Here is a 27,742-nt window from a genome sequence, read left to right as displayed (position 1 = left end):
GGAGGAACGGCACAGCAGCGGCAGCGGTGGAGCTGGTGGGACGGCCCAGCCATGCTGAGCTGCTTGGCTTGTGGTCTTTACAACACTCTTGTTTGTGTGAGGGAGCCGTCGCCGGTGCTTTTCAGACGCCTGGCGCAATTCTGAGACGCTCTTTTACCGGAAACGAGGGAAAAGAAGGAGATAAGTTGTCCACGAAAGGCTGCGACAATGGTTTTCAGCAAAACGCCCGTTTGGCTCCTTTATTTACGGCTAAAGCCTCTTTGATTCGAACGATTAGCTTAGAAGCTAACTGGGAATGTTTTCCGAAACTAGCTAGTTTATGAGCGTAAAAGGGGGGCTGTTACAGACAGAAACTAAATACTAATGCTGTGTTCAGTTACCAGCTATAATATAAGCTTGTCTTTTCTTTTGATGCGGGAAACCAAAGCTAATGTTGGGTGCGATCCCGTGACCGGTTCGTCATTATTTGTTAGGGACAATAGTTCAGTGTCCAGGCAACAAGTCCGGGATACTCTGCTGCTGTAATTCATGCTATCATATGTATCGACGTTAGTTTTAATCAGAAGCAGTGTTATTGTTGGTCGTGTTGAATGTGTTCGGAAAGTGGCATTGTTCTTCTCTGAAAAAGTAGTGTCTGAATCGAGATGCCCAGATTGCGGCGCTCTGTTGTGTAGAAACGAGTTACCCGGTGGCACGGCTGGCGAGGGGACGCGGTGGATGAATATTAAAAAATCGCCCACATGCGTTGGATCAGTTCCCGGACTTGTGAACGGCATCTGAAGCAGAAGGAGGGAGACGCGCAACCCTTGCAGCTCGGGGGAAGATGGCGGAGCGTTCTCGCCGGAGGTGGTGAGACCCAAACTTCGGGGCTGCTTGGATTCATCGCCAGACGCCTGGTCTCTAACCGTTGGACACATGCAGGCCAAAAAACGCTACTTAATCCTGTTGTCCGCGGGTGCCAGTCTCATTCTGCTGTTCTGCTTTGGGGGGATCCAAGTCCCGCTGTCCAGGCGGGGTCCCGGCCGGCGTGATGACCACAGCCTCACCGGTTATCACCCTGGCGCACCGTGGCGCCGTCTCCAGGGGTACCTGAAGGTTTTCAGTACCTGGGAAAAGGACCATGACTTCCACGAAGACATATCTCCGAGACAGAAAAGGGACTCCAACTCGGGGCTTTTCACTGGAAGACGCTGCAGAATGGAGTCCTGCTTTAACTTCTCTTTGTGTGAGAGGAATGGATTTAAAGTTTACGTTTACCCCCAGCAGAAGGGAGAGAAGCTTTCTGAGAGTTACCAGAATATCTTGTCCTCAATTGAGGGGTCCAGGTTCCATACCCCAGACCCGGCAAAGGCCTGCCTATTTGTCCTGAGCTTGGACACTCTGGATCGGGACCAGCTTTCGCCTCAATATGTTCACAACTTAAAAGCAAAGATCCAGAGCCTTCCTCTGTGGAATGAAGGCAGAAACCACATCATTTTCAATTTATACTCCGGCACCTGGCCAGATTACACGGAAGATCTGGGCTTCGACATTGGCTTTGCCATGTTGGCCAAAGCCAGCATCAGCACAGAGAACTTTAGGCCCAACTTTGATGTGTCTGTTCCCCTTTTTTCTAAAGACCACCCCAGGACAGGGGGGGAAAGGGGTTTCCTGAAACACAACACAATCCCCCCTTATAGGAAGTACATGCTTGTTTTTAAAGGCAAGCGCTATCTGACTGGAATAGGCTCAGACACTAGGAATGCTTTATATCATGTACATAACTCAGAGGACGTGGTTCTTCTCACCACCTGCAAGCATGGGAAAGACTGGCAGAAGCACAAGGATGTGCGCTGTGATAAGGACAACGTAGAGTATGACAAGTAAGTCCATTCTCACTCTGGTCTGTTTCATTGTTTAGTTTTACTTCTTCAGTTGCTTTGTTTTTCTGTCTTAAAACCACTCTGTCTCCTAGCTGATTGATTAGCATTTCTTTTAATATAAATTAAACTTTAAGGCAAAAACAACCATTTTTGGGGGTTGTTGGAACAAAAAGCGGATTAAACAATAGTTTAGGTTGTGTGTTATTAGCTTGAAGTGAACTCTAGCCACATGACTGAACCAAGTCGTGCCTTGTGAGCAGGTGGAATGAGCAACCTGGCGTCTGTCTTCTGGCTCGGTCCGGTGGGATCCTACCCCCAGACTATGGCGTGTTATTTCTGATGACTGTATGGTGCTGGGTCTTAGACTGGCACTCTGTGGAGAGGATTAGTAAGGACAAAGCACTGGTGCCAGTAAGGGGAAGCCACTTTGGCTCCTGTTTGCACAGTCATTTCCCAGCTGCGTCAGCCAGGAATGTAGTGGCCCCAGTGGGTGTCCCGTCTGACCCCCTCTGCTGATTGGGTGCTGTGTCAGCATCTTCTTTTAATTCAACACAATTTGATTAAAGGGTCTATATCATGCATAATCAATTTTTATGAGCTGTTAAGTGTATTACAAGGTTAATTCCTCAGAAAAAAACACCTCAAAGCGGTATTTTCCTCCATTCATGCATCTCTGAGTATTCCTCTAAAAACCTGCACTCTGAGCACCAGCCCCTCCCAATCCTCAAAAACTAGCGGGTTCGGGTTCTCTCATTGTGACATAGAAAGAGTCTGTGCTGCCAGGACCCCCTCCCCCGCCCACTTTCTCCACGGAGCTAGCAGTGATCGGCATAAACACTTACATTTTCTATCCACATCCATCTTTGCAAAAGTTCAGGCGTTGTTTGTGTTTGTGGGTGAAACGCAGACACGCTGCTGAGGCCGGCACCCACAAGGAGTGAAAGGCGGTACCTCAGAGATCGAATCGTCTTACTTCCAGGAAGCAAAAAGGGCTGCGAAAAGAACTAATATTTCATTTAAAAACCATCATAAATATATAGAGGACAGACCAAAAGTTTGGACACACTTTCTCATTCAAATGAATGTATATCTATGTATATATGTGTGTGTGGATATAGTTTACCCTGAAAGGCTTACGAAAAGCATGATCTAGACTCTTTAAGTTAGGCCTGCACAATATACCGCAAATTTATCGTTGTCGCAATATCCAGCTCTGCAATATGCATATCGCAAAAGACAGTGAAAATCGCAATAAATCGTAAACCTTAAATGTGTTAATACAACCTTAAGGCAGCTTGAAGCATTTAACGAATCAAATAAATCCCTTTATGCATTTGACCAATCGGATGGACGCCTTCACCTTGTTGACCAATTGGATGGAGGCCTATTATGTTAGATGTTTGTCTCCTATGTCAATGAGGGTCATTTGGAGTATAATTTTTAAACTGTTGCAATGAAATGGGAATGATGTTTTGTTTATTTTATTTGTTTGTATACCGCAAATTATACCGTTGACGCAATATTAATCTTAAATATCGCATATCGCGAGCTTTCCTCATATCGTGCAGCCCTACTTTAAATGCTTATTTTCTTTGGTCAAAATTTCAACCTAAAACAGTTTTCACACAACTAATGATATACAGTAAACTTAACAATGGTGGAAGGTGGATTCTTGCATATTTTAATGAAATAACCCCCCCCCCCCAAAAAAAAAAGACATTACTTTAAAATGAAATTAAGTGTGGGTTTGATGAACTGTAGATTTATGTTGCTTCTATACCTATCCCAGAAAAATAAGATTGACGTGTGTTTGATGCACCCTCCCTTTTGTAAGCTAGTTAAGTTTTATTTACAGGACTTCTTGAGTTTTAATGTTCCTCACAGTATGACTACATTTAAGACGATGTAAGTGTTGCTCGTTAGGCTCATTTACTCTCTAAGAAAATGACATTCTCCCATTACTCTTCTGACAGAAACTCTAAATCCTGTCAGCTATACTTTGTCATATCACTGCTTCCTGCCAGCCTGCCTAAGAAAATGACTACACAGGGGGAATGGTGGCAGTGGCACCATCGCCCAAATAAAATGTTAATCTTTCTGTCAATAAGTGGCACTAGTGAAGAACTGAGCTTTATCTGGTGCTTTCCAGCTTAGCTGTATTGCACAGTAACGGCAAGCTCAGTGCTTCTCAGTTCCTGTAAGCTACACTCCTGTCAGTGTGCAGGTTGGTTTTTCCTCCCAGACCAAAGAACATTTTTACTAGAAATCGATTATTTGGTGTCAGCATTTTATCATCTGCTCATCGGGAAGCTACTTTATAAATATTCTACTTTAAGGACTTTAGAGTCGAAAAGCATGCTCACAGATTCATAGAAATTCAAAGTAAAAAAAAAAATTCTATCATGTTTTTTATTTTCACTTAAAGGTTTGATAAATACAAACCTTTAAGTGTTATACAAAAAAAAATTCATTTTGTTTCTTTACTAAATAGTTAGGGTATTGCCTAACCAGCCTTCACGGAAATAGAAAGTTCTATTCTGTCTGCTATTTCTTCAATATATCATTATTTGTGTCTTATAATATTGTGTGCCTGTGGTACTTTTTATTGTGCTTCTTCGAATACAACAGCTACCGCAGTGCAGTGTGCAAACTTTTTCTTCTCATTTTTAGTCATTTGGTTTGAGGATCAGCCTCATTGATTTCATATTTATATATTTACTTGTAAATATGCTTCTTTGTGTGGCTTTGTGTGCGGAGGTTGGCTATTACTTTTATCTGCATCCATAAGCCACACATGACACTAAACCACACTATTTGTTTTTAATATGGAAATGCTAAGTCTTAAGATTATTGTGTTGAAATGTTGGTAATATAAACAACTTCATTTGGTAACTAGCAGCTGATCAGAAGCCTTTTCTTTTTTTTTTTAATGAAGCGGCACATTATCTAAAACTTGATATGTTTTGCCCTGTTTTTAAATGAATTATGAAGCTTTTTAAAATTCACGACTTTGTCATGTTGAGCATTGGAAAACATCAACATAGCTGTGAGAAAATGTGCCCCAAAGTGATGGAATGAATGGCAGCTTGGCTTTGTGTGAATGACTACAGACAAGAAAGTCAAAAGCCTCACTGGAAAGTGTGACTAAATGATATTGTATTAGGTATTTATGATAAGCGAGCTTTGTTTTGTAAGTCAGCCTTTCTATTAGCAGGCTCCATGTTTTACCAGAACTTGTGGGTAATTGAACTTTTTTCTTCTTTGAACATGTTGAGAACGATTGGTAAAGATATGTGCAACCAGAAAGTCAAAAACATAGACTATTTCATGTTTTTTTTTAATTCAATAAAGAATTTCTTATTCATGTTTGCTGCTTTTTGGTTTAAAGCTTAACATTTTTTCTTTAGTTTTGTAGCTTCATTCACACAGTCTGTGCATCTGTGACTTTATCTGCTCTGTTGTCTTTGTGAAATTGCACCATTGCGGAACGGCTTAACATTTTGTTTGACCTCCGTCACACTTAGCAGTGTCCCATGAAGTAGTAACAGCAAAGTCAGCATTGTGTAAATTGATGCAGAGTCGATTTAGATCAGCTGACTTTCTGTGTTTTGATAAATACCAGCGATATGCCAATTCCTTTAAACCTTTATGAATCACTTAAACTGAAATAATTTTTGAAAAAGTACTTTCAAGAAAAGCTCCCCAGGTTCGGACACCATTAAAGCTCCAAGTGCCCCAACAATTGGAGGGGTGGGGAGAACCCAGAAGGCTATGGGAAGAATTCGGATTCTTCTTTTGGGGGTTGGGGAGCAGTGAGTGAATTCGGAAATATTGCAGACATTTGCATTTTGGCGATGAAGGGAGACCATAACAAGTCTGAAAGGAGTAAGCACAACCACTTTGAGTCCTGTCGTGCGTAGTAACAGTGCCCAGATGAAGAATTGTCTTTATGTATCCGAGGAAAGTGAACAACATTAGGATCATTCATCTGACTATTTACATCCCATCTGGAATTTCTACTCCCCCCCCCCCCCCTTTTTTGTTTTTTTTTACAATTTAATTCAAATTTTGTGTATGCTCAAGCAATTATTACTGTAAAAATCTCCTGCTTGCACTGCACGTCGGAGGTTCTGCTCTCTAAAGATGATGAACATCGGTCTTCCCTTAACTTAAGTATGTGAGAAAAAAATGTCTTGTTACCAAAAATATAGTGATGCTGTTTGGCTTGTAACCAGCCTTGGCTGATTAATCTGAGTCTTTACTTAATTTCTTTTATATATTTTTTTTTTTTTTTGCGTGATCTAAAAATGTTTAGCTTCTGATTTAATTCTTCAAGTGGGAAGGCTTTATCTGGACAGTTGTAATTTGATAGCCAGACTGTAGTTTTTTCCAGCTCCAAAACTTTAAGCAGAAGGGAATGCAATCCTGGCACAGAAAAGTAAGTTTGAATATCAACTGTTCAGCATACCGTTGTTCTTACAGGATGTTGGTTCACGGAAGTAAAGACTGAATACTACCCAGATCTTCATGTTTGGTTTTGTAAAGTATTAACCATAAAGGCTTGTGTGTGTTGGGTTACACTGTCCCATTGCACAGCCCTTTAGGTCAGACTGTGCAGTCTAGCTGGATGGAAGTCATTGTTTCTATAGGCCTTTGTGCTATAAATCCCTCTTATCTTCTCCCACTCACAACAAGGAAGTTATGACTGACTCAAAGCAGCTTCACACAATGACTGCTATGGAAAGACTGGCATTTTTTTTTTGGATTTATGAAGAATCAACATACCAAATATTTATTTGGTATAACTACATTTTTCATGTGTTTAAAATATCTAAAGCTTATATTTGTGGACTTTATTCGGTCAATGTTTTTTAATTTGCGTTTATAATCCAAAAATGATTTTGAAGCTCAGTGACCAGTGTTATAGATTTTTGAATACCTAGGATCTTTAGTGATGAGTTCTTGTTCATTCTCTTGATGAGGCAACCCTTTAATTTAACAGTAAATCTATTAAGCCTCACTGGCATTGTAAATTGTTAAATATTTTTTTTAGATTCTGAAATGCTAAATAGATGTGAGAAATCTTTTGAATTATGCAAGACGTACTGTTAAATGTCAACTTTTGCTTTCTTTTCGGTATAGTGGTTGCAGTAAACACAGTCTGCCCCTGTGCTGCTGTTAACAAACCTCTGGTTCCTATTATTTTGTTTCTGTCTTCTTCACGTTGTCCTCTTTTACATCAGTTCTGGGCCACTGTTTATCCTGGCAATGCAGCCAAAATATAGAAGAAAAGATTCAGCTGGAGGTAGGTCAGATGCAATTTTAACTTCAAACTTAAAGCTCTCTCACAGCTTGTTTCCAATTAAGAGACCTTGCCAAGCAAGAGAGCACGATCAGGATAAAGTGAGAGACGAGGGCAGAGTCACAGAAGAGTGGAAAACCAACTGAGAGGAAGTTAGCAGTAGAAATGGCAACACAAAGACAGAAAGTGGAGGAAGCATTAGGATGGAAACGACGGAGGTAGAGAATCAGAAAAGAGGAAAACGCATGCCAAATATCTAACAATTAGAGGTGAGTGCAATCGCTGGTTGGTTGCTGACGTGAGTCTGCCAGGTGTATTTATAGACTAGCAGAGTTTTTAATCCCCCGTATTGGCCAAAGCTCCAGGCGGAGGGCTGCTAGCCAACCTGATGCAGGCTTTACGGAGCTTTGGGGAAAATGATAATCGTTTTAGGAGGATGGTCGATCTGAGTTTCTGCACATCAGCCACTTTTGGATCTTTTCTCAATTTTATCTGCTGTGTTAACACACTTGATTTTTCTTATGCGTACAGTGAGTTTCCTACAGAATTGAACAAGTGGTTCAATTTCGCACTAAAGATGTGTCAATAAAATATGTGACATTGTTTTCAACCACTATGTATCCCAATATATTTCACCCAGACTGCACTTACTTGCATTTTGATAAAGAAAAATTAAGGTCCTATTTGTGTAATTCAGGGTACACACTGCACCATAAATTGTCTGCTTATTGAAGTATTGTTGGAGAAAGCGATGTTCTTTACAAGTATGTTTCCTTAGCTTAGGTTGTTGATTGGTTTTGTTGATTTTCTTTAAGGCCCTTTTTTGCTCTGTCAGCCTTATTAGTGCTTTGCACATCTCTAAAACAAAGAGAATGCACTTCTTTTGTGCAATGAAATTGATACTTGCAGATCTTATTTCCTTAACTATACGGTTTCTTAAATCCTTGTATTGTCTTTTAAGTCAATGTTTCTGTCATGAATCCACCAAACACTCCTGCAGTAACTTTATGCATGACTTCTGCTTTTTTTATCAAATGGAGGAAAATGGACTGTTGTTTGACCACTGCAGTATCACAATAGGCATTTCTTATGTAGAAAGCAAAAATATAAGCATAGAATGATGCTTAAAAAAACCCAACCATCATTTACAATGATGTGGAAATTTTTTCTATACTTTTAATACCAGGCATTTTTCTCTTTTATAAATTGAATACAACAATTTGTGCATTGCTCAGTCTCACCTGAACTGTCATGCTGACAAAATTAGCACATTTATGGATGAGCTGAAAACATTGTTCTTGGCTCAAACGCGAATGAACTCTGGTTTGACCCATTTGCTTAAATCTAAATAAACCAGTGAATTCATTTACACCGTAAACCAAAGAGTAGAAGTAAATCAATGAATGAATAACATCAGCATTGAATGATATGAGTAAAAAAACAGCCTACAGTGCTATTTTGAAGAAGTGAAGATCATGGTCATTGGGAAAACAGCCTTGTGTGTAATGGTAAAGAGGGGAAGTCATTTATCAATATGTGGTTGTGGATTTGGACAAAGAGCAGGGGTATTGCTTGATACCCCCTTCCCCCAACATCCAAGCTCTGGTCCTGACAATGACGTATGTCTTGTCCTTGGCGGCCATGTTCAGGTGATCTATTGGACTTGGAATGCTGAGAGTGTGAAAAGGGGAAAGGGATATCCGCCTGTCAGGCCAGCGGTGATCCACCGAGGTAACAGTATGACAGAAAGACTTCTGCCATAACTAATTAGGCTGTGAGAATGAAGGTGTTTCAAAGGGAAATCAAGTTGTGATTAAAGATGGCCTATGGCCCTAATGATAAAAGGTTAATGAGGAGATTTACTAAAGCTGCTGTTGTGTCAATAAAAACTAGATTTGGGAGAATGCAGTCTCACTCAAATCTAGTCTGTGCTTTGCTGATGTGAATAATGTAATTAGTGGACTGTGTCAAAATGATTCAGATGCCAACCTGTAAAGAGCTGCTCAAGAAGAGCTATAAAAAGAACACAGCCTTTGAATATTTAATATTTAATGGTGCTCTTATCCAAAAGCTTGTGAAGTTGTGTCCAGATTTTGGGATGTGTGTGCGACTTGATGGAAGTGTGTCATCATTAAGTAAGCCAGTATTTACATGAGCCATCACACACTTTTTGCGTCAACCAAGAAGGGCAGCTACCTGCTGAGTATGACAGATGTTTTTTTTTCTATCCATTATCCCTCATGCACAATGACACATGTTGAAAATCCTGGATGCAGAATTATTGATCTCTCTAAAAACCAATGCTGTTATGTGTTGGGGTGGGGGGTGTTAACTGATCAGTGTTTTTCGTTTGTAAAGGCATGTAGCTGCGTGCCCCATACAAGTTTGCCCATTATTTGCCCCCATGCAGCCCATATCCAGCTGCAAGGGCAGTTGTGACTGTGCTAGTACTCTTAGCTTTGGGCTCTACATTGATAGATAAAATGCTTTATATCAGAGGACTAGACTTTTACAATAGAAACACTTAACCGTTTTTGTAACTGTATGTTTTTCCATTATTTTTTTTTTAGGATTTACATTCAGTCTTTGCAAATTAGTTTTCTGTGTTTGTTCTCACTTTTTACTAATTATTTCTGTATGGAGTATTTCTGCATCTATGCACCACTGCCCTCGTCCTGCCTTTTGGATTAGAAACAGTGTCACAAATGAATTTCTAGTAACATATTAGTTTAGGAAACCTATTTACTGGTTACGTATTGCGTTTTTCCCTGTCCATTTGAATAGTGTTTCAGTGCAAAAGAGCCCTTATCCCTGCAGTTGAGTCTAAACTTTGTATTTTAATATTTTATATTGTTTAGCAATATCATTGCGTGAGCAAAATGTCACAATTTCTGCAAGTACATGCAGTTTTCCCTTTGCTCTCAGGAAATCTGCTGTATTTTACGCTTTAGCCTGCATCTTCACCGCAGCTGCCAGCCTTTAATCTTTCCCTCTTTGTCACCGTGTCAGTGAGGCTTTCCTCTCGTCTGGTCTTGTAATTGTGTGGTAATCATCTATTCTCTCTTGAGAGTTAAAATGCTGTGTTGACACATTTCATTTTTTGAGGCTTGACTTGGCTAGACACTAATTTCTACTTTGAACACCACAATGAAGCCACTTTTATTGCTTCATAAATGTTCATTTAAGGTTGCAGATTTGAAAGGCTACACTTGCCTATCTATGTGTTGCTGTTCAAGTTCAAGTGGAAAAGCTGTAGCCCAACTGCACACAAATGTATAACTACTTTGTTCAACAGCTGGAGATCAAGCCAAAATAAATTGTATCATTGACTCATTCCTTAAAAATAATTTTTAGTGATTAGTGAAAACAGTTATGACCTTTATATTTGTAAAATTCTAGTTAAATGACAAAATAAAAAATACTACATGACTATATAAAAGTATTTGTTACCATATGAATTTTTGTAAACATTTGATTTATATAATAAAAAAGTGAGACTTTAAAAAAAGATCACTCTTAAGGACACAATAATCATAAAAAACAAAAATTATTCCTCTTATGTAAGAGTTCATCTGAAACGGTCCTAATCGGATCAAATCTACTTTAGAGAAGCAAATGTGTGCACAGATTAGAATTTAGTTTTCCAGCCTATTAATTGGAGTGTACAAAAGTTTATTTTTCTGTGTAGTTCTTTTTGATTTATTAAATTAAATTTGATTTGCTGTATCTAATTTAGGAAAGGCAAAGTTTAGCTGGGTGATTTTAGACTCGTGTCGGGTTGCTGTCTAGATGACTTTTGTTAAAAACAAGTGTGTTATACACATGTAAACTTGAATATCTTTTCATTGACCCTTGGAAAAAACATCAAATGTTTCCCACATGACCTGTTAGTTGTTGTATTTCCTCTGACATGGTTTTTAAATCACTCCCACACACAAACACAAAGCCCTTCAGAAGTGACTCTGTGCAGGCATATCCCATCCTCGGCAGCCAGGCTTTATCTAAATTCTCCAGCATGATGGATATCACAGCAGATCCGAAGCAGGCTGCAAGTCCATTTGATGATGCATTGATAGCAGATTTTCCGCTGATACTCTTCTGAACTAAGATAGGCTTATCCGGTTCCCTTCTCTCCCTCTCTGCTTTTGTAATAGTAGCTTTAGCATTAAAGAGTCACTACTCTTTGATGGGCACCAGCCTGTACCACCTCAATGTTTTTTGTTTTACCACCAACCTAATGTCATTTATCCGTGTTTCCTCTCCACAAACGACCTTTTTTGATAGCTTGTTTTTTTTTTGTCTCTTTACATCTTTTTTTTGTCTTCAAATTCCACCTATTTATCACTCTGCAGTTCACCATTTTCATCTTTACCTACTGCCTCATGGCATTGCCTAGCTTTCAGTCACTATTAATGGTATACTTTTGTATTTTCCTGTTGACAGTTCAAGCTTCAGGAAAAACTTCTGACCTTGACTTGTCTCTCTTCTGTAGAAATGATTATCACAGTAGTAAAGTGTTTGCTTCTGGGCATGTCATGTAGGGGCTATTTGATCTTTTTTCCTTCAGGCTGATCTGTGTTTTTTTTCTTTTAAATTAATCTCAAGCTCTATGTTTGATTCTAATGGCAAACACTTCAGAGAATTGTGAGATCGTTGAATTATTGGGGAATCTTTTGTGCTCATTGTAGTCGCTTGAATCCCTCTAATGAAGTAGTCTGACTCAAGATGTTTGGTGGCTTGTTAGATATTTTGAATGTTGTACTATCCTGCATATAAGGAGCACATGATTTTGTTTATGTGTGAAGTTTAGGTGCAGCTGAAAGACAGACAAAAGAAAAACATTATTTTTGACGTTGCCCCGATTAAAAACATACGGGTGAAGACTGAAGATGCACAAAAGTGGAAAAATAGCAGTCTGAAACTTGGTAATCAGGTGAATTAACCTGAGGTCATGGAATGTGGGGAAGTTGTACCCCCCCCCCCCCCCCCCCCCCCGTGTGTTTGTAAATGTTTTATAAAGCTGTCGTTGAACTTATTAACAAGAGAAGATGAATGCGCCAAAGACCCCTTCAGGGTATGGTTAAAGTTTTTTTTCTTTTTCAACTAAAACATTTTTTTAAGTCACTGTAAAGCACACCGTAATAACCTTTTTTATCAGAGTATAGTACTTTAGACTTATAATTTTAGTGACGTCTTTAAAATTCTCAAGTACCTTTACAAATAGGTTTATTTTGATGTCTTCACCCTCATTTTACATTTAATGTTATTTTATCCTGAAGTCTTTTGCTGTGTTCCATTTCCTTTGTCCAAGTGTTGTTTCCTCTAACCTGCCATAAGGGTTGTTGGCCTGTGCTAATGCTTCAACAGCCTTTCTCATTTAACGTGGCTGCAGGGGGAAAAAGTCATGATTAACTATGCCATTACTCCCAAGTACTGCAGGGAAGCTCATTCATAATAGGCTCAGTCATTAATCTGTAATGTCCCACCTTTAGGCCACTAGGAGGTCTATTTTCAGCATCATAACATTAAGTAAGTTATTGTGACAATCTTTGCAAATATGCTGGCTTCTAAAATAGGTTATGAACTTACATTTATTGATGGTTAGGTTTACAGTGTGTGCTGAAAAAGGAGAACCCTCATTGATCTAACTTTTCCTTTTTGTTATTTGACGAATGATTCTGCTTATAATCTGTTTTGTCAACGGACATCGTATTCCAGTTCTTTGGGATCTTTCATTGTCTTTAATAATTTCTGAAAAGCCAAACATTTTGATGCTTCTGTATATTTTTCTGTATTTCTTTAACCATAAAATGTGGCAAGCAGAGGAGCTGGCCTGACTTGGGTGCATCCTAACAAACCTGGAATTAAGACTTGTATACATACATCTTTAGCCTGGAAAACCAACATCTGAAGTTTTCAAACTACTGAGGTTTATTTTTCCTTTCATGGCGAAATCCTTATGACTTGAGCTCGTAGTAACCCATTAGTTTGAAACAATGGAAAAACTCAGAAAAATGGACAAAACCTTAGTTTGACATGTGAAGTAAAGGGAGATTTACTTTATTAAAATGGTTTTATGATTAGTTTTTAAACTTTCAACACAAAGCTCCTCTTGGTAAATTCTACTTTTTGGAAAGGTTTTGGGAGTAATCCTACTTTATGTATCTTTGACAGTGATTCACAGCTGTTCCACTGCAATATGTTTTTGTAATCTTTTACAGTATCATCAGCATAAATAAACAAGTTTTGTGAGATTCCAAACTTGACCCAGTTTAGTTTTACATCTGAAGAAACCAGAGGCTTGAGTGGAAGTTGTAGATTTTGTAGCCTCCTAAGCATGCATATACATGTGACGATTTCTGTGGTTTTTTTTTTAACCGATTTCTTTTTTTTTCCACTTATAAAACAAACAAACGCTAGCTTATTGTAAAATAGTTTGCTAAAGTCAAACTGTGGAAGAAGTGTAGTCAAAGGTTTTTATTTTGCAGTGGTTTTCACTATTCAGATGGTCCATTCGTCTAGTCTACATAGTATGTAGATGAGGTCAGGGCTGTCCAGTCTCAGTTGTGCAAGTGTGTGGTCTCTTGCAAAGATAATTGAAGACAAACACTTTGCCTGTTTTCCTGAGTCCTTTTCAGTCTTTGACAAAGTGAGCTTCACATTTTCTTTTTACACTATTCATTCTTGTTGCTAGGAGACTAGTTGATCTTTTTTTTTTTATCTGGCTCACTTTGTATTTCTCTGTCATACTGGGCTGCTTTAACCAAAATTGACATTTGATGATAATTAATAAACAAGTGGGTTTATGTAAACTTGGCTAAAGAGTTTTTTTTATTTATTTGCTTTTTTAGATGGATACATGTGTTTTCCCATTGCAACAGTGCATTTTTGAAAATGTGAAATATGTAATTTTATTATTTGGTAGATACAATGGGAATGTTTACATTGTAACTGGACTTTTATGTTTTTGGTCATAGTTCCAGATTTAAACTGAATAAACCATAAATACTTCTTTTGCTTGTGTCACTCTGCTCCCGATTTTTGAAAATAACCCACCCTAAAGGTACTGAGCTTAAAACTGAAATGCCATTGTGACTCTGTAATTCAGCACAGTATATTTGTGAGGTTATTTTGTTTTTAAATTGGGGATTTTTCACACACCCAACAATGTTTCTTTAAGGACAATTAAAACTGTCAAGAGATCCATTTCCCAGAAAACCAATCAAAAGGTTCATACAATCTGGAGACTAATAACCCAAAACAATATATCAATTTGTAAAAGTGAATAAAACTATGTGCCTCTATTATGAAAAAGAAAATTTGTCAACAAATTCCAAAAAAGCACGATAATTTGTTAGATTCTGATCGTATTTATCTTTGGTACATCTGATTTGATTTTTGATGCTTCTTACAATTGGGCATTTTCTGTATTTCTTTAACCATAAAATGTGGTAAGCAGAGGAGCCCCGACTTGGGTGCATCTTAACAAACCTGGAAGCAATCTAAGAAGGCAATAGTTGGGACTGTTGTGTGCAGTTGACATTGATGAAAAAAAAAAACAGGCATAACGCTTGGACAAAATGAAAGAATGTTGGCTTTGCTTCGGTTAAAAGCAAGTACATAAAAATGAAAGAACTGCCTGTTGAAAATAAGGTGGCAATTTCTAACCATCATTCCCCGCACGGTTGGGAAATGTCAACAGCATGGTCGTCCTGACTGCACAGCTGGCTGAATTTGAATCCTTGGTGGATGTGACTGCTCACCACAGGCATTCTGTCTGGCTAAAGCATTTCACACAGCTCTGCAAAAGATTCCATCTTTTGTGATCTGACTTTTTGAAATTGTACAGTTATGGTGAATTAAAAAGGCACCATAGAAATACTTTCTTCTTTTTTTTTTTGACATTGCCACTCACACTGAATAGTTTAGTGCGGGGGTGCAGCCTCCCACCAGCAGCCATCTGGAGGAGAAGGGAAGAACTGAGGTATGCGAGGCGAGGAACATCTGGTCCTCTTTGAGTTTGTGATGGCATGGAGTATGATTGATTCTGAGTTTTGAACTCAGCCTGGTCTCACAGTTTGAGTTAAACCCGTGTTTTTCTAGTTTTCCAAGATGCTAGTCACACAGTTCAGGCTTGATTATTATTGGTTCTGCTTAATGGTGGATTGTGTCAAGTCTCCCATGGACTTACAGTGATAAATTAATTCACGGTATTCGAATGGGTACGCAGTTCCAAATGAGCACTTGTGATGTCGCTCTATGTAAAAACTACACGTTTAAGCATACAACAGAGCCTTTTAGATTATCATCATGTAATTCATTTTCCCCCCAAATTTTATTCAATTTGTAATAATTTTGTTTTCCTAACAAACTTGTGCATATTTGTAAAAATATTGCTTGAAAAATTAAGTTACTAAATGAAATATTTATTTCTAATTCATGTGAATTTTTAGTTACAAGTTACAGTAGTTACAGAAGTTACAGAATTTTTAGTACAAGTTTTAGTTACAGTAGTGAGTTTTCTCACTACATGTGGTTCATCTACAGTAGATGTTCCAGTCTCCATTGAGAGCTAATAAGAGGATTACTTTACTTTGAAAGGTTTTCCCTTCTACTGATCTGAGGGTATTGTTTGGTGTTGTTACTCAATGCAGAAAAAAACAATTTTTGAATCAATTTAGACGCATCAAATGATTTTAGATTATGAACTTTCTGAACTATAATAGTAAATCCTTGCTGATATAGGTTTTTACTTGCAAGTTAATTCGTTTACAGATTTTCTGTCTTTAGTCATTTTATTTTATTTTTTTTACAAATTCAACTTCTAGGCACTTGGTTTGTGTGCACAAGTTAGCCGTTTGCCTTTAAAGCGGTACTTCTTTTCTCTGCTGGTGTGCTGCAACCTAGCTCACGTGGCACACATTTGCATGTAAATTTGCTTTGATATGGAAAACACTGAAAACAAATACTTCCTTTCCTGATTAATGAAATCCAACCAAATGCTCAACAATGTTGAGCAAACATGAGCCTGGGTTCTCTCATCCTCCTGCTTTCATAAGAGTGAAAGAATTCCAAGCAGCTTCACTAATCAAGCAAGTGTTGACTGAGGAGAGTTATGGATTGAGGAAGAGCAAGACATGATGGGTTGTGGATGTGTGTGTGGATGTGTGTGTGTGGATGTGTGTGTGTGTGTGTGTGGGGGGGCTACTACATGCACTTAAGAAATACAGTTCAAAATAAAAACAGCTTGACTTTCACGTTTCTGTTCACTAATTTACTTTGTTTGTTTTTTTTAACCTCCAACATTAAAATAAACCACCAACAGTTAGGTCAGAATGCTTACAGATTGGCTTTCATTCCTTTTCTGTTCCCTTGTGTCGTTCTGCAGGTATGACTACAGAGAGATGCTGTATAACTCCACATTCTGTCTTGTACCTCGAGGTCGACGGCTGGGTTCCTTTCGCTTTTTAGAGGCTTTGCAGGTCAGTCATCCATACTGTCAATTGTCACATAAATAAAAAAAAAAAGATAAAATGCAGCTAGGAAGCTTTAAAAAAAATTTGTGTTTTTTTTTAAAAAAAATCTCTCTTTTTTGACAATTCACTTTTGTCTTTTGTCCACCTAAGTCCTCCGTTTGTGATCTTCTGGTTGTATTTCCTCATTTTTATGAGTTTTTTTAAGAATCTCTGTTTTTGGGGTTCTGACCAAGCATGTTTATACTTCAGGCTGTTTTATTTATATCAGCCTTGCTAACCGTGCCTCAGTCAGTGCTCTGGGTTAAAAATAATCACAGGAAATTGTCTAATAGGTTAATTAGAACAGCAATAATTACTTTACGTTTCAGAGAAGGGAATTGACATTGTGTCTCCAACTGAATGAAACTGTAAAGAAACCTGCTCCTCCAGGGATTTAGGAGCAAGGTGAGACGTCAAACTGAAAGCAAGTTCAATACGTCGAGTTAGGTGTTCATCTGAACACGAGTCGTTTTGTTGAGGCTGGGATGCACAGGGCTGGACTGACATTTAGAGGAATAAACTTATTTGAGTTAAGAAAGATGGTGACACGTATGTGGAAACGGAAAACAAACACATTCGTGTGCATCTTCCTTTTTGAACTAAACAAGTTTTAGCATATTTTTCTGCTCCTTTTAAACGTTTTTACTGAATTTAAAAATTAGAAAAATGTATTCTACAAACATCTATAAAATGTAGAAAACTCAATCTTGGTGCCTTGCATTTTTGTTGCCTCTTAGTTAAATGCTGAGTAATGAGAGCGTTGCTCCACTAGATTTCTGAGTGGATTGCTCTTTAAGACAAGATAAGCAGGTAAAGCATGGCGGCCTTTGAGCAGATTGCTACCTTTGCTAATGACACCAAGGAGATTAGAGGAGCACGGCAGCTCTATTTCAGTGGAATTGGTGCCTGGTCGTATGCATGTGTAGCGACCAATCAGTGACCAGGATCCTGCTTAGCCGATTAGAAAGCTGGCCGCACTGGCATGAGGCCACTAGTGCGGCAATGAAAGGACACAAACACAAACTGATGATGGATTTGTATTCATACAGAAAAACATACTCCATGCAGTGCCATGTTCTTCAGCTGCAACCAACAATCTCTATTAGCAGTACATTAAAAATGACAATAAAATGTATTTTGCTGGATAAACACATTCAGGTTCTTAAAGTGTCTAAAAAGTGTTTGCATTAGACAATTATTGAGACGTCTTTTTCAAAGAGCAGCTTTTGATTAAGTTAATTTTGTCAAAGTTAACTGTTCAACCATTTATTTATTTATTCTAACTATTTTGTGTTTTTTTTTTCATTGAAGAAGTAGAAGTTGGAATAAATGAATACTCGTTTGTAGTTTTTTCCTAAGTGGGTTAAAGTGAAGTCTAAATCTGTAAAGATTGGGAAATTAGCAAACAGAACGGTATCTTCTTTATACCAGACTCTCTAAAGCTTTATTTACGATTAGTTTGCATTTTTCAATACTGTGAATAGCTACTTTCATGTGTTTTTAGACAGAAGCTGAATTCATTCATTTCTACATGTTGTTGCGTTTGCAGGCAGCATGTGTGCCGGTGATGCTAAGTAATGGCTGGGAGCTTCCCTTCTCAGAAATTATCAACTGGAATACAGCAGCTGTGATTGGGGATGAACGGCTGCTATTACAGGTACATATTTTATATTCATCTGTGCCAGTTAAGTTGGCACAGATCATTGAAGCAGGTTTTGTATTTGTGGTAGCAGTTATCTTCTAATCCAGAATCCAAGCTTGCATCTCAACATGTAGTAAAAAGCATGTTTTTATTGGTTTATTCAAATATGAATTGCTTTAGATTGCTATATTCTTGAATGTCTGTGTGTATGAAAGCGTTGTAACTCAGTAAAATAACTGATTGCCAAGTTACAATTGTTCTTTCTTTTTTTTTAGCAAGAGAAATTATCTAACATGTCTTATCTCTGCCTCAGATTCCCTCAACTGTGCGTTCCATCCACCAGGATAAGATTCTGTCTCTGAGACAGCAGACACAGTTCCTGTGGGAAGCTTACTTCAACTCTTTGGAGAAGATCGTACTAACCACTCTGGAGGTACGCACATAAGTACAGCTGTTTGGGTTTAAAGAAGGCATACTCTGAAAGCAGCCACGTTTTGCTTTAGTAGACAGTTTCTTCTGTTTGTGAATGGATTATTTATTTCATTAAAGTACAAAAAAAAAATCTAAGGTCAAAAAACGTCATATTTACAAATTAATAACCCAGTTCCCAGAACAACATAGAATCACACAGCCTCCCTTTCTACATAACTAAAATCTCAGCCCATAACCTCAGATCTAGAGGAGTTCATTCTTCCACAGAAATTGACCTTATTTCCTATACTTCCATCTTCACTACCAAATTGCTTACAAAACGACCATATCAGCACTTTGTCCAATGATTTCAACCCATTAGACTGAAGAATGGCTGGCTTTCTAATGGCTTGAAAATGTTTTCTTAAGGTGGAAGTTCTTGTTACTAAATAGTGTTACTGATGGAGTTTTGGTGCACCTTTACTTGTTGCAATGACAATAAACCCAGTTTAGTCATTCATGACGAAGGACCAAATCCGACTTCCACCAACTAGTGGACCAAAGAGTTGAAGTTCAAAGTGATTGACTTCCTTAAAAAAACACATCAGGAGGATTTAGGAGGGATTTAAACATGTTAGTCTTACCCTAATGATTATGAAATGATCAAATGTCGGTTTCAGTTTATAAAATCAATGGTTTTTCAGTTAGTTTGCTACATAGTACTTTTTTTAAAAAGTGTTGTGATTCCAAAACCTCTTGGATTTCAGTTATACAAGGTTTATTTAAATAGATTCTTGTATTCAGTCGTTATAAATCTTTCAAATTATACATACATTCTTACGGTTTAAAAGTGTCATTTTCTTCCAGTGTTTCTTGGTTTTGTATTGAGATGAAAAATAAGTTTAGGATCTGTGATTACAGGCATTAAACGTATAAAAACGGTGGTGTAAACCAGAAGGAGGAGGAAGTGAGATGTTTACAATGTTTTGTGGTTGCATCTTGCTGCGGCTTGCCTCTTAGTGTTGCCAGTAGTGTATTCCCTAGTCTATCAGTTTTCTTCTTGGTGAGTAACAAGCTATTATGCTGCTCATAGGGCTAGAATTACAAACCAGCGAAAATGAGAAGAGAAAGGAATGAAAATTGATAAGAGGAACAACACTGGACAGGATGTGGAATGTAGACTCGTAAAGATACGCTTTTACTTCTCTTTAATACTTCTCTTTTCTAGGTCAATTTGTCAACCGCAATTTAAACCATTAGCTGCCATCTGAAGATCATTTTGCAAAGGTGTTGTGCCTGCTGTTGTGAATCAGGGCCATTAAAAGGCAGATGTGGAACGTCTGCGTCAGCAGGGTTTGGTTGCAGCTCCAAGGAGCTGTTTACACCGTCAGGATATTAACCCTGTTTCTGGAATTGGCTAGATGAAAATAATACAACAGAAGGTCAACCATGTACTGGATTCAAGTTGTCAGTTAGCTAGAATCTAATAAATCTTAAAGTCAATAAAGATTCTAAATCAAAGTATTTTTCCATTTATCTAGAAAAGTTCTGTTAAAGTCCCACTCCGATCATCTGTTGATCTATTTTAAAAGTGTTCCCAGTGGTCTTTTGAATATGGTTAAGGCATATTTAGCCAAAATCAGAAAACCCTGTCGAATCTGCAGAGCAACAGTGGTTCAATAGAAAATCACCTCTGAGTTGTGGGCAGGTCTGTTGGCACTAAGCAACCCCACCCCTTTCCCCTCCCCATTGCAGAGCAGGTAGCTAAAGTATTTTCAGCGTATTTTACTACGTCACAGATGAACTCCTTTTCAAACTGCATTTTTTTGGTCTGCTCCTGTTTCACAGCAATTTGAATAAAGAAATACTTAGATGTTAAATATAAGCTTAATTTTCTTTACATACAGTGCAGACCAAAAGTTTGGACACGCCTTCACATTCATTTGAATGAGGTGTGTCCAAACATTTGGTCTGTACTGAATGTACTCTATCATCTGAAAAATGCCACAAGAACATGTTAAAAACACAATTGTCTTAGGAGTTGGTCTTTAAAGTACATAAATCGTCCAATCTTGACGCTTTAAAATACTTATCAACTACTTACTAATAATTCTACCTTGTGTGGGTGAAAAGGTAATAATAAACAAATTCTGGTCTGACTTTAGCCGAGTGTGCCGTGGTCTGCAGCAGCAAGATCTGTTCTAGGGCCTAATTATAACTCTCACGGGTTGAGTCTCCTTAGAGCTTTGGAGTGAGAGTGGATTCTGTGGGTGTGCATGGTGTGTCATAAAGCTAAACAAATACATTTAAGAATTTCAGTAAAGGTCATACAACAAATGAAATGGTTGTTTATTTTCTCTCATATGGGCCAGAAGAGCATACGATTGTGGTTTAAACCTTAAAGGAACTGATTGGACTTTACAGCGTCCTAAGCTTGTTATACAAACAATGTTTTGATGGAGATTTTTTTATTTGATAATAAAAACCTCTTTGTCTATAAAAGAAAGATTAAAAAAAAGATGGCAGAGCTAAAAATAAAATGTCCTTCTTCACAGACTGCAGGATAAAGTAGAGTGGAATAATTGGATGATGGGAAGGATCGTCTGTCGAGATTTGGCAGTCCAACAAAAAACAGTCAAATAGAATCATCGTCATCAAGATTTGATTTAGAAAGCCTTTCAAAACAAAAAGAAATCCTAACCAAAGGGATGTACATGTAAGGAAATAATAGAATCAACTTTGGAATAAAAAATAGATTTAAAAAAATATATAGGTTCCAACAAAATTGATAAAAAGCAACAAATATAAATGAGTTTTTGAATACATAAAAAAAAAAAAGGCCTTGGACCAAACATTATCAAATGTGTTTGGTACCACATGAATTCTTGAAGTATTGCCTTGTAACTGACAGATTGATTGACGTCTGCTCCTCCCGCTTCACTAATGTAGATCATCCAGGACCGGGTTCTGCTGCACGCCTCAAGAAGTAGCCTCATGTGGAACAGCCTTCCTGGAGGACTTTTCACTTTGCCTCAATACTCTACTAATTTAGGAGACTTCCCCTTTTACTATGCTAAGCTGGGTTAGTAAGCAATGCATGCACACAGTCACACAATGCAAGACAAGCACCAATTAAAACTGCCATGTTGTAGTTATGCTTGTTTAAATGACCAAGGATTATAGGATTTCAAGAGCACTTATTCCTTCACAAGTCTAATTAGACTTGATCAGCCATGTTTGACATCATGAAAACATTCTGAATTAAACAACCCAAACCAAAGGAGCTTTAAAAAAAGGATTCCAGATTAAATATGGTCATTGTTCACCACTGTTAAGTAATGCGTGTTAAGTCCCCAAGTACCAGAGTCGGTACCGTGATGGATGTAAACAACAGCAATAAAGCATTTTGTCAGCGCTTTTTTTTTTCTTCTTCCTCCTAACAGGTACCAAGCCATACCCCAAGTTCACAGCAATCATTCACATGGTCACCCCACTGGTCTCTCAATCCCAGCCAGTGATGAAGCTGCTTGTAGCTGTGGCCAAATCCCAGTACTGTGCTCAGGTCATTAAAAATGTTACGCTGATGTGTGTGCATGCACAGAGATGGTTGTTCAAACCAGCAAGTCATCATTTCTCATGAAAACATGTTAAAAATATTAAAGAAAGAAAAAGAAATGTTTTTTTAGCTTTCACATTAAGTCATTGTGTGTTTGATGGTAATATTATTACAGATAAAACCTTTTTAGGTTAAAATTGATTTCTACATGCTTTATTTTTTTATAAATCATATTAAAATTGGATAGTAATTTGAAAAATACATGAACTTTTTTTTGTATTGATGATAAAAATTTAAGATAAGGTTCTTCCATGTGTTTGCATTGTGCAGGTGATAGTTCTGTGGAACTCTGACAAACCTCTTCCAGCCAAGCACCGCTGGCCTGTCACCTCTGCGCCCATTTCTGTCATTGAGGGAGAAAGCAAGGTAAACTTGAAAACAAAAAGGAGAGAGAGAGAAAAACAACTCTTTCAGATACTGTTTTAGTGGCCTTATTTTAGGAAATTTGACCAGAAGAATTTGCGCTATGCTTGTCGATTGGGAATTGTGCAATACACACCAATTAGCTGTTTATCTGTTTATTGGTGCTTTAAAGGAAAAGATTTGATAAAAACAGGATGTTGTTGCCGTGAAAATTAAAGTAATAGATTTTTAAATTGGCTTACTTTTTTCAAGAAATTTGTTTTTACTGTTTTGTTGGTTTTTATTTTGCCAAGGAATGCAGTGCTGCCTTACACTTGCACCCTATTCTCCTCCAGTATTTAACTTTACCAGATCCCAAGCACTGTTAACGTGTTTTATTTGGCTTTTGAAAAAGAAAGTCACCTATTAAAGAAACCGTTGCCTTTAGGTACATTATACATAAACCTAGAAAATGCCCTCAAGAACCTTTTCTTTAGTTTTGTTTTGGCTGAAATGTGCTGCAAAGTTGAGGGTACAGAGACGATGAGGAAGTGAAACACTCATTTTGTTAAGGATGCCATATTCTATTAACACTTCCTTTTCTATGCTTCTAATACAAACTAACTTGCAGACTTTTACAGCTGTGCACCAGACTAGTATGTTTCACTTGTACAATCACACAGTGTATATTCACCGAAAGATACAGAACTAAATATAAGGGATACTTACTTTCATTCAGCACCTTTTTACAATGCACTTATTTGGAAAATCTCCTCAGGTGATAAACAGCCGCTTTTTACCCTACAACACGATCCCCACTGATGCTGTGCTCAGTCTGGATGAAGACACAGTGCTGTCCACCACAGAGGTCAGTCTTGTTTTTATGTCCTCGTATCTGCTTTGTGTATTTAAAAAAAAAAAAAAAAACCTGTTTCCTGTTATAAACTGTTCTCATCTCCTGGACTCATTTCTTGTTTTCTCTGGGTTTTTTTTTCCCATCTGTATTATGTCCACCCAGGTCGACTTTGCTTTCACAGTGTGGCAGAGTTTCCCCGACCGCATTGTTGGTTACCCAGCGCGCAGCCACTTCTGGGACAGTAACAAGGAGCGGTGGGGCTACACCTCCAAGTGGACCAATGACTACTCCATGGTGCTAACTGGGGCCGCCATCTATCACAAGTACTGAGACTGCTGTCTGTTTTAATTGAACACAAATGGTCTCCCTGCACCGCCCTATCAACACTCCCCCTATGCTATCTCGCCTTTCCCTTAGGTATTACCACTACTTGTACACAACCTACCTTCCAGCCAGTCTGAGGACAATGGTGGACCAGATGTCAAACTGCGAGGACATTCTCATGAATTTTCTTGTCTCATCTGTGACTAAACTTCCACCCGTTAAAGTCACCCAAAAGAAACAATACAAGGAGACCATGATGGGACAGGTGAGGCAGAATAATGCAGAATAATGAGCAGTTTGTTGTTTCTTTTTTGTCTCTTGTTTGAACAAGGCACAGAAGAAGTAAGATTTATGAAATGTTCATAGATTTTTACCTTAAGCTTCATCTGTTGTTGAAGTTTATTGATTTTATTGATTGATTTTAGACACACTATTTCCACATAATTCCTCAATATAAAAACTACAATTGTCTTATTTCTTTTCCTGTCATTTGGTCAACAAATTTGTTTTTATTTGGTCACGTGAATGTTTTTCTGACACATTTTCCTTGATGGTAAAATCCCACAATGAGGATTGAGCAACTCTAGAGTCCTGTCAATTGGCCTCGAAATCTCACTGTACTCGATTGTGCATTGTTCATTTTTTTTTTTTTTTTTAAATCTCTTGTTTTGTGTGTCACCCCCACACCCCAACCCCAGAGCTCCCGAGCATCTCGATGGGCTGACCCGGACCATTTTGCCCAGCGCCAGACGTGCATGAACAAGTTTGCGAACTGGTTCGGCACCATGCCGCTGATACATTCTCAGATGAGGATGGACCCCGTTTTGTTTAAAGACCAGGTTTCCATTCTACGGAAGAAATACAGAGACATTGAGAGGCTATAACCTTTCCAAAGACCCCCCTCTCCGTGGACACTACCATGAAGGGCCAGAGGGGGTGGACACCTTAGGAAACCAGATGACATGCTGATCATTGAAGGCTGGAAGTCTATTAAATCTTGAGGAGGAGAGGGGTAAAGAAACTAGAACAAATATGGAGGAGACTTTATTTGTTTGTGTTCTTGGTTGTTTTTGTTTGTATCCTGTTCTCATCTCCATATTTGTATAGAGGGACTGCCGTAAATGGGACTCATGGCTCTCATACAAATAACTGGACCTTCTCCTGACCTTGTGGGTCTGTGGACTTAAACTCCAGACTGGTGGAGCCGGAAATCATAGCTTGCTGCTTTAGGATGTCAACAGAACAGAATCCAACTTCGACCTGCTGAAACTTGCGTGTGTTCTGCGCTGTACTCTATGCACAGGTTTCTGAATGTTTTCTAGCTGATGGTATATACTATTGATAATTGTGAAGAGGATAACACTATTTTGAATTGTTTTGTTATTTTTGTATGCAGTGAATGAAGGGCCGGTACAGCTCTACATGTAATGTCTTAACTAGACCCAAATGAAAGCTGGATTAGGAGATGAAGTCCTTGCGACATCCACAGTGCCTCACCATTTATCCAAAAGCATCGGGGTGTGGAAATCTTAAAAAAGAAAAACTGGCACAGATTGCCACATTGCTGTTTTTTTATTTTATTTTTGTTACTCATCTGTGATTTTCAGTGCAGCACGTTACATTCTCCCAGTCGAAAGATAAATATACTGTGGTATAAAAGCATATATATATATTATGTGCCATTCTGAACATTTTTTCTAGTAACATCATCACAAAGTCACATTTCTTTTTTTTTATTAGCATTGTGAGAGCAGATGTTTAAGACTGCTGTTTAGAAAATATTCCATATTCTGTTTTGAATAAAACCAGGACAGTTGTTTCTTTCATTTCATTTCAATTGATCTAAATAACCATACATTCACTACTTGAAATCAGCCCTTGCATTAGGTAATTAAAATCTCCAATGAGTTCTAAACAACTCTACTTAAAATAGAAATTACTGTTATTTTATTTGATACATTATTAATCAAAAAAATCCAAATTCCTTTGCTGACAATTAGGCCGATATTTCAGAATAAAAGTTGCAGAAGTGCTTATTTTGTATTTTTCATCCAAGTTGAACTTTTTTTGGTCTTTGGAAGAACATGGGAGTAAAAAATGGAGACGAAGATGCACAGAGGAGGAGGGCTGGTGTCTTAGTTGTGTTAAAGTGTTTGCAGCTTGAAAGCAAATACACACTTTTGCTAAGTAAACATGGTGCTTTAAGAGTCCAATTTTAAACATGACCTTTGTGCAATATTTAAGAGTACATTTTTCTTTTCCTTCATTACATGTATGTTACGGTGGGGCATTGGATATATTCTTTATGAATGTGCCTTCTAAGGAATTACAGTTCACAATTTTTCTTTTTTTTTTTCCAGTTTGAAGCAAATATGACCCTTTCTTTGGTTTAATTTAAAGCATTTTTGTGTGGTTGTCTTCCTTTTAGAGCATATAACACAAATGTGTATAACACTTGGATGCTCCTGAGATTTGCCATCACACCTCTTAATTATTGACATTCCGGCTTTCCCTATGTGGAGATGTTTGCCGTCTTGTGACAGTCATTGTATTGTACTGCTTTGCTACACATGCTAGACCCCAGGAGCTCTGTATGTCACAGTTAAAATAGTACATGTAGTTCTTTCTCCCACAGAATATTTATCAAGATGAGATCAAGACTGGGATTCATCAGTTTCCTTCGCACTGCTGGAACTGCTGACATGCTTTGAATTACGACAGTGGAAAAATCGTCAAAGAAAGTCACAATTTTGTAAATGAGTTTTTATAAAAACTAATTTTTTCAAAAACACAAAATAAAAGTTTTGATAAGAAATTTTCCACAGTTTGTCTGTTTTTTAAACCCTTTTTTCATAGATGAGGGGGGTGAGTGAGGTGGTTAAACCTATTAAAAAACTCAATTTTATCTGCAGGACAAAATGACAAGAATAAAGATGCTGAAATCATCAATGTTACCAACCATGACTAGTTTGGTGGAAAATGCACAAGGTTGTCATAGTAGTGTGATGAAAGATGTGACTTTTTGATAAGCCATGACTTCAAATGTTGCATTACGGCTGCAGTTTCACTTCACCCAGGAGCTTATCTTTGGCCAACAGTCTTGTTTGATTTAATGGTGGTCATTAGCTCAACTTCTCTTAATCCAATGGATGAGATAAATATTAGTTGGCATGCAAACGGGTCTGCTGTTGGATCAACTGCGATTTAAGGACGAGCTTGAGAAACGTCCCTCTCTCCCTATCACCTTTCCATCAGATATCGGAGCAGCAGGCTCATTCAAATGACCGGTGATAAACTCACGCTCGTGAAAAAGATCTTTGATTCCTCTTTTTTTTTTTTTTCATCCCACAACTCCAAAATTGCTTTCCTGTGACGTGATGCCTTGATAGTGGCAAACATCTGAGTTAAGCAGTTAAACATTTTCATTTCACAACAAATGCGTTGTCCAACTCATCTGCAGTTATGAAGAGGAAATACTTTGAACTGGTTTTTGGAGAAGTAGTATTAAGTCAAGTGCATTTTCCATCCCCTTTGAGAAACTGGAGGAGGTGAAAACCTGCAGATATGTAGGTGATCACAAGCAAAAATACTCAAAATTTACAAAAAAATGACAGAGGTGACTGTACTAAAGGACATTTAGATGCTTTAGTGGTCATAGCAAGAGGATCAGGATCTCTATGATCTAGATCTTGGGTCTGAGGTGGAGAACACTTCCTTTATTTGCAGTAATCTGCTGAAGCAGTGGCAGAATCTGACATAGGAATTTAGGGACCAAGCAAATTGTAAAGAACTCTTAAGCTAAAGAGGGAACAATCAACAATGCATGAAACTATCAGCACAATAAATGGCGCATACTTATATAGAGCCTTTCT

At 38.0% G+C, this 27,742-nt stretch overlaps 1 protein-coding gene across 1 annotated transcript; it reads left to right on the top strand.

Annotated features, from left to right (window-relative positions):
• LOC101164181 (exostosin-1a) lies at positions 1-26,685 on the top strand. The gene is made up of 11 exons (XM_004077767.4): positions 1-1,862; positions 16,553-16,646; positions 18,229-18,336; positions 18,635-18,754; positions 21,682-21,814; positions 22,176-22,294; positions 22,619-22,714; positions 23,469-23,558; positions 23,709-23,869; positions 23,964-24,135; positions 24,569-26,685. Exons 1-11 carry the CDS (start codon positions 916-918, stop codon positions 24,752-24,754), a joined length of 2,226 nt encoding a protein of 741 aa, XP_004077815.1. The 5' UTR covers positions 1-915; the 3' UTR covers positions 24,755-26,685.
• The last annotated feature ends 1,057 nt before the right edge of the window (positions 26,686-27,742 follow it).

This window comes from Oryzias latipes, chromosome 16 (genome assembly GCF_002234675.1).
Source record: "Oryzias latipes chromosome 16, ASM223467v1".
NCBI classification, from domain to species: Eukaryota; Metazoa; Chordata; class Actinopteri; order Beloniformes; family Adrianichthyidae; genus Oryzias; species Oryzias latipes.
Note: the sequence above shows the minus strand (reverse complement) of the source record. Positions and strands in the feature narration are given on the sequence as shown.

Bases quoted from the DNA above. Each gene is read 5' to 3' on its own strand.
- LOC101164181 (XM_004077767.4), top strand. From the start codon at position 916: ATGCAGGCCAAAAAACGCTACTTAATCCTGTTGTCCGCGGGTGCCAGT. The intron at 22,715-23,468 runs GTAAACTTGAAA...AAATCTCCTCAG, and splicing joins TCATTGAGGGAGAAAGCAAG to GTGATAAACAGCCGCTTTTT. The intron at 23,559-23,708 runs GTCAGTCTTGTT...ATGTCCACCCAG, and splicing joins CAGTGCTGTCCACCACAGAG to GTCGACTTTGCTTTCACAGT.